This window comes from Elephantulus edwardii, unplaced genomic scaffold (genome assembly GCF_000299155.1).
Source record: "Elephantulus edwardii isolate Elephantulus edwardi_28Jun2011 unplaced genomic scaffold, EleEdw1.0 scaffold00063, whole genome shotgun sequence".
Classification (NCBI taxonomy): Eukaryota; Metazoa; Chordata; class Mammalia; order Macroscelidea; family Macroscelididae; genus Elephantulus; species Elephantulus edwardii.
The window spans coordinates 14,386,905-14,399,074 of NW_006399813.1; the positions used below are offsets into that span (position 1 = coordinate 14,386,905).

The 12,170-nt window shown below is 42.9% G+C and overlaps 1 protein-coding gene across 2 annotated transcripts in view; it reads right to left on the bottom strand.

Moving 5' to 3' along the window:
- Positions 1 to 3,337, bottom strand: part of KCNH1 (potassium voltage-gated channel, subfamily H (eag-related), member 1) — a 717,114-nt gene extending 713,777 nt beyond the window's left edge. Inside the window, exon 1 of one of the 2 annotated variants that reach the window (XM_006887955.1) lies at positions 3,086 to 3,337. In XM_006887955.1, the coding sequence (XP_006888017.1) occupies positions 3,086 to 3,164 (79 nt within the window). In that variant the 5' untranslated portion in view covers positions 3,165 to 3,337. The remainder of the gene's footprint in view (positions 1 to 3,085) is intronic. The other variant, XM_006887954.1, reaches the window with a different exon arrangement.
- Between the last annotated feature and the right edge of the window lie 8,833 nt (positions 3,338 to 12,170).

Sequence of the window (12,170 nt, forward strand, 5' to 3'; positions counted from 1 at the left end):
AAATCAAAAGGTATTTTGCCTTCTCAGTCCCAGCATTCTTAAAATCCTCCTACAAATGCAAGGAACCCAGTGACTACAACATGTAAAATTTTCTTACTGCTTTCTATATAATAATTTTTCCCCCTTATTCTCTTGATTCTTCTTTACTGGAGAAGAGATCAACAGTTATATGTTAGATGGCTGCACACAAACTTTTAAAGCCCTAGTCACTACTCACTAAAGTAGGATGTTTTGTTATTTGTTGTTATATAGCCTGAGACTCACAGTGACCCTGTGTACATCAGCTCTGAACCCTGCTCTATCCTTAGCCAACCTTATTGTCTCTGACACACCTACCACAATTACTCCAGTCACTGAGTCAATCCATCTCATTGAGGAGCTTTCTCTCTTGTGCTGTTCCTCCATTGACCTAAGCATGATGTTCCTCTTCAAGGACTGATCCCTCCTTACAACATGTCCAAAGTATGTCAGAGCTTCAGAATCCTTGACTCCAAAGAGCAGCATGGTTTTGCCCAAAATGAACAAATCTGTTTGTTCTCCTAGCAGTCCATAATATAGTCAATACTCTTCTCTAGCACCACAGCTTAAAGGCATCAATTCTCCTTTTATCACCACTAGTCATTGTCCATCTTTCTGATGCATAGCATGTAACTGTGAAGACTATGGTCTCAATCAGGTGCCCCTTAGTCTCCAGACTGACATCATTGCTCTTCAGTACTCTGGAGAGGTTCCTGACAGCAGTCTTTCCCAATTCAATTCATCTTTTGATTTCCTGGCTGCTCATGCCAACAGTGTTGATTGTGGAGCCAAGCAAACTAAAGCTGTTAACAATCTCAATCTCTTCATCCATCCTGATGCTGCCAATTGGCCCAGTGGTGAAACTCTTTGTTTTCTTGATGTTGAGCCTCAATCCACATTGAAGGCTGCCCTCGATATCACTATCTATATTAATATACTTGTAACATATATAAACTGATACATAGTTGACCCTTCACTGGATTTCCAACACTGTGGATTACACAAAAGAAAAGCCGGTCCCCCATCCCTCTCCCCTGGAGCCACTTGTGCATTTAAACCACCAAAGAGGTGAGGCCTTTGCATTAGCAGCAACTCCATACAGACTAGGCTATTGGAGCTCCCTTATGCATACATTTCAGTTATATGAAATATATACATATCTATACACACATATATTTATATTTTTATAAATATATAAATTTATACCAGATGTTTGAAACAAGGTTTTCCCCAGGTTAAGAGATATTATCCAAAATGGAATTGCCATTGATGTGTTTTAGAAACTTGCTGTCACTCCCTCAGGGTACTCTGGTGGCATTAGTCTTTAAGGAGTTCCTCTGTTAACCCAAAGCCCTTGCTTCACTCTGGCATTTCAAATTCACCAGCAGCACGTCAGGAGAAAGATGGGCAATCTCCTCCTATGCAAATTGTTGCCTGGAAGGTCTGCTATGACTCAGTTCCGATTCCCCAGTAATGAGGTTTTGAGTTTTGATGTCACTAGCAATGGAACACCTACATATGCAACCTTCTCCACACCTCTAGCCGGCCAATAACAACAGCAATAACACCCTGTAACTCTCAAACACTGGATTTATGTAAAACTCTATGAACACCTCCAGCCATCCATCCTGGCTGTGCAGGTACTAATTACCCTTCCCTTATAACTCCAGGCAATGACTGGTCCTTGCTTGAAGCGAGGAAGACCTTGCAGAAAAAGGTAAGTAGCCAGAAACACACTTCAACTCTCTTACCCTTATGCAGAAGCTATAGACAAATGGTCATTTCTTTTCTAAGTATTTAAATGACACAAAGCGAGTTATCTTATTTAAGTTGATTATTGTAAGATCAGTGGCAAGAACTTTCTCATTAAAGAGTATTTAGCTTGCATAACTTTTAACACCCTTGCCTCTTCGATCTCCAACTACATCCAAATGGAATCTCATGGTTTTAAACACAAGCTCTTAAAAGCTCTGAAACGGTGATATTTACACATTTTTAAGTCCATTTCCTGAGTTCACTCCTCCAATCCTTCTTCAAGGAAGGATGTCATCTGTCTCTGGAAGATGAATGGAGCCAGTAGCCCACAAAGCACCTCCAGGCTTGGCTCTCTTTCGTTTCGGCCTCTAGGCAAATGAGCTTGCCTCTCTCTGTCCTGTGACATCTATTTGCTCTGCAAGTGTTCTGGACTGGGGTCGCCCCACCGTTCAATCCAAAAGGCATCCGAAATTGTTCCCTTTCCCTCCCTGATTCCTAGGACTCTCGCCTGCCTGCTCTTAATGCTGCTGTCCAACTTAACGTCACAGGGACTGAGCCAATGCCAAGTATCAGCCTATGAGGTAATGAATAGATTTCTAAGCTTGGTGAGTTGGGGGACCTATGGGTGACTGACAAAATAAAGGCAGAATAAAGCACCACTGTGGATGAAGAGGAGGAAATAAGGCAGGTTTGTACCTGTGACCATTTAACTAGCTCTGCACCTGTGCTCTCTGTCCACTATCCACTGAAGTCGCAGAAAATCAGCGGCTCTAAGGGTGCACTTTACCTTTCTCTTGAAAAGAGGCTGGGAGGAGGGTTTGGAAAGGATGGAATCGTCCCAAAACTAATTCCCTTCCCTGGCCCTGCTGTGTCCCTACACCTTGGACTTCTGGGCTTCAGCATGGAAGGTGAGGCAGCCACATTCTCCTGTTCTGAGGGTGAGGAGACTCAGAGTGGCGGATCTCTGCCTCTACCTGTCTGGGGACAGAAAGTAGCGGCCCCAGCCTTCCCCAAGGGGTGAGCAGTACATACAAGCTCCTGCTGCGTCCAGCTTCCCATCACTTTTCCCAGTACTTTGCTCATCAGCTGTCATGCTTTCCAAAGATGAGAGCGAGAAAAGCTTTAGAAAGCCCCAAAAGGAGAGTTTCCATCTTGGGATAGGGGTGTCAGACCCGCCCGCCCTGCCCACCTTTCCCAGCCCGGGCCACGGCCGCTTGCGGAGCTGGAGGTTCTGCTGCATCTGCGGGCGCGGAGCGGCAGGAGCCGACTGCAATAAAAGCCTGGGTAACCGAAACCCAAATGCACCTCTTACCATTGGACCGCCGGACAATATTCTCCAGAAACGTGTTTTGCGGGGCCACTAAGCCCCTTCTGCCCCCGGCCATGGTCATCCTCCTGGCAGTTTGGGTCTGGGGGACGTCCCGGCGCGGCTTCTCACTGCAGTAGGAGGCTGCGCGCACCGACCGCGCTCGATCCCGGCTCCGAGCGCCCCATGCGCCCCGCGGGGATCCGGGCGGACACCCGCGGTAACGGTGGCGGCTCCCTCCAGCAGCCACCCTAGCGCCCTCTTTGCGCCTCCCACCCTGCGGCCCGCCTCGCAGTGCACCCGCGCGGGGCTCCGCTCGCTGCAGCCACCTTAGGGTGGGCGGAGGGAGTCGCCTCTCCTTAGCCGGCAGCGCCCCCTGCCGGGAGCGAGCCCTCCTCCAGCCTACTGGAGGCGCTTACAGGGGGCTCCGCGGAGAACAAGCCGCGGCAGGCGACCAGGGGCTAAGGCTGGGATAGCAGCGCCACTTCCTGGCACAGTTAGGAGATGCATTCGAGATGCGCCGACCAAAACCAAAAAGAGTTCTACCCACTATAAGTCGATTCCCACCATTAACCACTCAATATGTACCCCGCTACAATACTGGGGCTCCCTTAGGGTATGTCCATAAAAGTGGAAAAGAGCACATTAGGAATATTACAAATATCTTTCTTTTTTCACTCTATTACAAATTCTGTTTATTTTTGTTATTATTATTAATTTTAATGAAAATTTACAGAGATTTTGGATTTCCATTCATTCATTGTTGCTCTTTGCTCCCTTCCCACCCCTCCCCTCCAGTTCATTCTTCTCTTTGAAAAAGAAAAATTCTTTCATTGTTATGTAATCCCTCCCCCAAGTCCGCTCTATTATGCAGCCTTCGTTCTGGACTCCTGTCGTGACAATAATACCTAATCATCTATCTTTCTTGGATTGGTCTTTGATGGAAGTGGCATCACCATGCAATTGTCTTCTGTTGTTGTTATGAGTTGGAATTAACTCATAGCTGACCCATAAGCTAGTTTCCAAAGGCCATAAATAACAAAGCAGGGAATTGCCTGTCTTTTCTCCTGAGAAGCAGCTGGTAGGTTCCAACCACTTGCCTTTGGGTTGGCACGAGCTATGCTGTCAACTCAAAGGAATGCCATTCAAATCCACCAGCTGCTCCCTGGGAGAGAGATGGGCAAACTTCTCTAGTGCAATTACCTGCCTCTGTAAATCCAGCTGAGGGTCAGCTCTCCGGTGGTCCCGGCTCTACACAATAAACCACCATAACTCTCTTACCATGCAGCTTCTTGTTATTAGGTACTGTTGAGTCAATAATAACTCCTAATGACCTTATGAACTACAAACCTGCCCTTTGCCCTATCCTGCACCATTCTAATGATACCTCTCTGCTACACTGAAGCTGGTTTTTACAATCACTAGATCAATCCACCTTACTGAGGGTCTTCTTCTCTTTCTCTCACCTTTCCAAGTATCATGTCTTTTTTCCAAGGATTGGCCCTTCCTGAAAAGGTACTCAAACTATGAGAGATGAATAAAAAAGAATAAACAAATCTGTCTTGGAGAAAGTGAGACCAGGGTCCTCCTTTGAGACAAGGATGGTGAGATGAGTCTGGTGTAGGACATTCAACTAGGTCACTACAACATAACCTTTGAGGACAGCCTTGCACCATCTTTTTTTAAAAAAATCTGTTCTCCATGGAAGCCCCCGAGATTTCCAAGGCTCCTGAAACACTTTCTGGCCTCCCCTTCGGTTTCTCTGCCTGATCCTGAAGCTATCATTAAAGGAGTAACACTGCCTGATTTAAAATCAGAAAAGGTTTGCAACAGGGTTGTAGCCTTTCTCTGTATGTATTCTGTCTTTATAATGAGCTAAACATTTGAGAAGCTGGACTATAAGAAGAAGAATGTGGCATTAGGATTGGAGGAAGATGCATCAACAACTTTCATTATTGCTCACAGAAAGTAAAGAGGACTTGAAATACTCATTGCAAAAGATCAAATGGATTTGGTATAAACTACATCTCAACATCAAGAAAACAAAAATCCCCACCACTGGACCAATAGAAAAGACTGAAGTTGTCAAGGATCTCTTTTTTAAAAAAAAAAAATCCACAATCAGTACTCATAGAAGCAGCTGTCAAGAAATCAAAAGACATGTTGCATTGGGCAAATCTGCTACCATAGGCCTCTTCTAAGTGCTAAAGAGCAAGAATGTCTACACATGATCCAATTCATGGCCTTTTCAATTATTTCCTGTGTATCTGAATAATAGGGAAGAAAATATGCAACAATTAATGAATTTATCAATAAACATATTTTAGCAAACAGATGCTGCCCTGCCTGTGCTCACCAAGTTGTGCCAAAAAATCTGGAGAACAAGTACTTGGCCAACTGACTGGAAGAGATCTGTATTTATTCCCATTCCAAAAAAAAGGTGACCCAACAGAGTGAGGAAATTATCAAACAATATCACTAATATCACACACTAGAAAAACCCTGCAAAGATTATCCAGAAAAGATTTGAACAGTAGAACAGAGAACTACCAGAAATACAAGCTGAGTTTAGAAGAAGTCATAACACTAGGGATATCATTGCCAATGTCAGATGGATCTTGACAGAAAGCAGGGAGTACCAGAAGAATGTCTATCTGTTTTATTGACTATTCAAAGGCATTTGACTGTGTGGATCACAATGAATTGTGGCTAACCTTGAGGGAAATGGGAATCTCAGAACACTTGATAGTGCTTTATACAAAATCTATACTTGAGCCAAGAAGCAGTCCTCAGAACAGAGCAAGGAAACACTTCATGATTCAAAATCAGAAAAGGAGTGTGTCAGGGATGTAGCCTGTCCCCATACCTTTTTTAATCTGTATGCAGAACAGATCATTTGGGAGTCTGGGCTTTATGAGGAAGAGTGTGGCATCAAGATTAGAGGAAGACTCATTAACAACCTACACTACGCAGATGACACAACCTTGCTTGCCGAAAGTTAAGAAGACCTGAAGTACTTGCTGCAAAAGGTCAAATACTGTAGTCTTCGGTATGAATTGAAGCTTAACATCAAGACGACAAAGATTCTTACCACTGGACCAATTGGTAGCACCATAATAGATGGAAAAGAGATTGAGGTTGTTAGCAGTTACAGCTTGCTCGGACCCACAATCAACATTTTTAATGCCAGCAGTCAGGAAATCAAAAGACAAATTGCATTGGGAAAATCTGCTGTCATGTCTCCAGAATGCTGAAGAGCAACAATGTCAGTCTAGAGACAGAGGTGCATCAGATGCAGGCCATGGTCTTCTGAATTATTTGTTATGCTTAAGAGAGTTGAACAATGACTAAGGATGACAGAAAAATAGATGTCTTCAAGTCACAGTGCTGGAGAAGAGTCTTGAACATACCATGGACTGCCATGAAAACTAATAGATCTGTCTTGGAGAGGGTGAAACCAAATCTCTCCTTGGAGGCTAGGATTTTGAAGTTCCACCTCACTTACTTTGGGCACATGGGCAGGAGAGATTGGTCCATGGAGAAGGACATCATGTTCGGAAAGGTGGAGGGACAGTGCAGAAGAGAAAGACCCTGAATGAGATGGATTGATACAGTAACTGGGATGATGGGGGTTAGTGTGTCAGAATTAGTGAGACAGACTCAGGACAGAGAAGGGTTCAGAGTTGCTGTCCATAGGGTGCTTATGTATTGCAGGTGACTCAGCCAATAACATTCGATGACAGGTTTGGAAGCGGGAGTGGCATCCATTTCCTAAACAACTTGCCTCCAGAAACTATGAACTTTGATAAATGTCCATAATAGTAGAGGGGCCTCAGGACTTTTTTCATAGGGTTACTATGAGTCATGCTCAAGTCAAAGGCAATCAACAATAACAACAACATTGTAATATTTAAACCATTTTAAATTTTTTATAAAAAGAAGGACGATGAATAAGGATGGCAAAATGAGAATCGATGCCTTTGAGTGATGGTGCGGGAGAAGAATACTGACATGAAATGCCAAAGAATAAACTTGTCAGGGAGGAAGCACAAGCTGGGTGCTCCTGAGAGGCAAGGAAGGTGAAACTTTGCCTTACATACCTTGGACATGTTGTGAAGAGGGGCCTGTCCCTGAGATAAAACAAGCTTGGAAAAGTAGCGGGTGGGAGGAAGAAGCTCAATGAGGGATTGACACAGTGACCAGCCATGGGCTTGAGCATATCAGAAATGGTGAGAATGGGGGAGGACCGGGCAAGGGGTGCACGGTCACTGAGAGTTGTAGTTGGTTCAATAGCACTGAACAACAACAACAAGATGTGCATAGTACGTTCTAGCTTAAGCAAAATGCCTTGTGGTGAGTGTGGGAGACTGAGAAAATAGAACAAACTGCCCAGCAAGGATCACACCCCTAGGTTTCTCTCTGAGTACAAATGCTTGATGAAGAGGCACTTTCCGCAACTGCACTCAGCATTCATTAATAAACTACAACCTTGGCTGGCGTGCTGATCTTGATAGCTGCTCCCTAGCATTACGAAGAATCTCATATGTGAAAGGTTTCTGAGAGTGTCTAATACATGCCCACTTCTTTTATGGTGTACCTACCTGCATTTACTCAGTATCTGTCTTTTTTTTATTAATTTTTTTGTGTGTACCATCAAAACGGATCTGACTGGTACAGGAGGAGATTGCCCCTCCTTCTCCAGCAGAGCATCTGGTGGATTCAAACTGCGCACCTCTGGGATTGCAGTGCAGCTTCTTGCCTCTAGGCCACCAGAGTTCCCTTAGTATCTGTCTTTTTATTGTATCTTCTCCAGTGACAGTGACCAGAAACTAACCTGGTACTTTATAAAAGGATTGAGTTGATAATTTCCTAGTTATTTCCAGACCTGATCAACAGTCAACTGAAAAAGATACCAAAATTTCAAACTGATTGCTCTCAGGATGAATTTTTAAGCCAGCCTGTAGGACAGCTTAGAACTGCTTTCACAGGATCCAAAGCTGAGAATCTTTACAGAAGCACATTGCCACATCTTTCTCCTGCAGAGCAGCTAGTAGTTTTGAACTGCCAACCTTTCAGTTAGCAATTGAGCACTTAACCACACTGCACCCCTAGAAAAATATAAACAAGGTATCATTAACTCTGGCAGTGGCTGTATTGACCACCTGGAGACATCTATTCCAAAACCACTAGCCTCAGTTCATTGATCTGAAAATAGTGGAACTAATTCTTGCTCAATCAGGCTTTCTGATTTGATCAAATGAGATGATGTAGAGAGAGCACTCTAAACCATAAAGTGTGATGCTGAGATTTGAGTTCTGAGGTGGCAGAAAAGGTTAAGTACTGGACTACCAACCAAAATCTTTGGAAGTTCAAACTCACCTAAAGGTAGCCTGAATGTTAAAGTCTAGCAATCTACTTCTGAAAGGCCACAGCCTTGAAAACTCTGTAAAACAATTATATTCTGGGTACACAGGGTTATCAGTAGTTAGAATCTACTTAACACTGTGTCGGTTCTAACTCGATGGCATATAACAATAACAATAAAGAGGATCTGTGGTCTAGTGGGTGCAGTTGTATTGCTGACCCAATAGACAAGCAGTTCAAATTTACCGACTGCTCCACAGGAAAAGATGGACAATCTCCTCTCATGCAACTTGTTCTTGTGTACCATTGAGTTGGAAGAGATCCATAGCTGACCCTCCAGTGGATTTTCAGAGACACAGGAGGAGATGGCTTATCTTTCTCCCACAGAGCAGCTAGTGGATTTGAACCACATGCCTTTGGGGTTGCAGTGCAGTTTCTTATCATTAGGCCACTAGAGCTCCCCTTGTGTGACTTACAGCCTCTGAGAATCAGCTAGAAGATCAGTTATGAGTTCCAACCTAATGGCATACAACAACAACAAGATACCAAGGTCTGACATCATCATTAGAGTGACTAAATAACTTAAATCATAACAAATTGCCCAATCTCGCATAGACACAGAGTAAATAGATAATGTTGTCAACAGAGCATTAGATAAGGCTTGTCTATTCTGAAATAAAATAATGGTTTACTTCTATAACATTCTACCCATTGTACCAGTCACAAGATTTAGAGCTGTGATTTCTTAAACCTTAGCTCCGTCTAGTGGTTCTTTGTTCTATTACAGATGAGGTAGTGAACAGTGGCTGAAGGAAGGAAACTTGTTCTGCAAGCATTTGCTGCTCAACCCATTCACATCTGCCAACTTTCCTGCTTCCTTTAAATAAGGCCCTTATGGTTGTGTTATCTATTTCACAAATGTGCCCAATGGGAGATTTTTCAGGACAATATTAAAAAACCATCAAGCAACTTCATAATCCTGCTTGTGAGAGGAAGATAAAAGAATGGGGGAGGGGGAAGCTATCATACAGAGCTAATAAAATTCCTCAGATTTAACTGAGCCCTGGTGTTCCATGACTTAGATAAAAAAGGAAATAAATGATATTCATTTAAGGTGAGAGACATGTTAGATCTTTGGTACATTACCTGATAAGAAAAAAAGAATAAAATGTCTTCAATTTTAAATACACCACTACAAGTGACTCTCGATGTGCAATGTGTGTATGACTTTTTTTCATACTCTAAAGAGACTTCTGGCGGCCTAGAGGTAAGTAGCTGCCCTGCAATCCTGAAGGTGTGTGGTTAAAATCCACAAACTGCTCTATGAGAAAAAGATGGTCCATCTCCTCCTATGCAATTAACTAGCTCTGAAAAACAACTGGAGGATTTACTATGAGTCAGTTCTTACTCAATGGAATAAAACAGCAATAAATATACGTGTATGACACTAGTTTAGAATACTATAAATGTTTAGCTTGCTTATCAGCACTTAAAGACCTTTCTGTTTTTAGGTGCCATTGAATAAACTCCAATCTACAGTGACTCTGTCTTGTCCAACAGATCCTGCCTGATCTTGTACCAACCTCACAGTTTCTGCTGTGCTTAAGTTTATGGTTGAAATCACTGTCAATTTATCATTTAAAGATCTGAAACAATGCTAAAATATCTGTAATCTTTAACCATAAACACTATTCACAGTGAGATTATGCCTGACAATGTCTATGAAACCATGCCTAAGCAGTCCCCTCTTCCCTTGTGAAAATAGAACTATGTGATTTGTTCTCTTAGATAATTGCAAGCAAAAAACCCCACATCATTTTCAGCAAACACCCCATTCTTTCTGGTGCTGCTTGGATAGTATACTATACTTCTTACCTCTTACTACCGCCTTCTGTTCCCCACTAAACATTCAGTTCCAGAACCTGCTTAGCACCTAGTTTTGCCTGAGATCTATCACTGTAATGTAGTAATCCTTGTAGCAACGTATAGCCTTATGCATTTGTAAAAAGTGCATAGTATGCAATAAATGACACAGTTGAACCTCTACATCTTGTGATCCCTAACCTTTATACTATAATAGACAAAGTGCTAGTCAATAGGCCTTTTATTATAAGAACTACCTTCCCTCTGTAACTAGATCGGTGCCACTATTAGAGCCTCTACGTGGAATATTACTGCTTTTCCATTTTTGACTCATGTACTTTAACCTTGTTACTTAAATTTGTGTCTTCTAGGCTGCAACACTTCCATGTTACATCTTCAAGGATATGAACATGCACGGCTAAGCACAATTGAAAACAGTGCATCTAAATTCCAAAATCAATCTCCATAATAGTCTATGTGTTTCCTATTGCCAAGGGGGCCCTTCAGAGTAGTGAGAGAAGATCTTCACCCTGAAACCGACAGCATCCCTTTCCAGCAGGAAGTAGCTAAGAGAATACGCCGTACCCTTTTCCCTATGAATCAGGGTAAAGTCTCTCTCAGGGAGGAGTGATAGGGAATGGCAAAGGACACATTGACAAAGGAGATTACTCAGAACTGGCTTTGACAAGCACTGTGGCAATTGGACAATTAAAACAGACTTTCAAGGAGAGGGAAAAAAAAAAGAAGAACGAACTGGGGAGGAGGGTAGAGAAAATAGTGCAACAATGAATGAATGAAAACCCCAAATCTCTGTAAATGTTCATTAAAATTAATAAAAAAAAATTTTAAGTGCATAGTATGCATGTGAGGATTTACAGTACACCAACATGCTTCAGCTAGCCAGTCGAGAAGCCCTGTATTTACCTGTAACAGGCATGGTAATTTTTCATTTAAAGGACACTTTTAAATAATGGTGGCCAGAATTCCAAATGCAATCACCTATGTCTGAGACTAAGTTGTGCCTGATATGGGCCATGGTCTTTGCTTGCTATATGATTGCTTGCTTTGATTGCTATGCATCAGAAGCTGGACAATAGAGATGATAGGAGAACTGCTGCCTTGAGCTGTGGTGCTGGAGAGGAGTATTGAATATACCATGGACTGCTAGGAGAACAAACAGGTTCATCCTGGAGAGGGTGAAGCCAGGCTGCTCCTTGGAGGCAAGGATTCTGAGGCTTCATCTGACATACCTTGGACGTGTTGCAAGGAGGGACTGGTCCTTGGAGAGGGACATCATGTTTAGGAGGGTGGAGGGACAGTGTAGGAGAGGAAGACCCTCTGTGAGGTGGATTGATTCAGTGACTGGGGTAATCGGGGTAGATGTGTCAGACACAGTGAGACTGGCACAGAATAGAGCAGGGTTTAGGGCTGTTGTACATAAGGTCACTATGAGTTGCAGGCAACTCGACAGCACACAACAAGCATGTCCCCAAGGGAATGGGCTACAAACTACCTAGAACTCCTACTAAAAAAAAGATACACAGAGCTGTGCGCAGGGGAACCTCTCAAATTTTACTCCAATATTTTCAGGTTCCTTTCCCCAATAGGGTTCTCCTTCTCCTCTCTTCAGGATTGTTGTTTTGTGACAACACTAGTTTACGTCTATATCACACAATAGAGTAGGAACACCTTGACATCATAAAATGAACTCTAACAATCTTAGTATTTTCATAAAGCAATTAACTCATGCTATAATGAGTGAGTTCAAAGAAAGATGCTAAAGAAGGCAAACCACTACAGAGGAAGTTGGAGATGGAAATCTGCAGGTTGACTGGAAATAGAAGGTCTAAGAGATCCGCCTTTC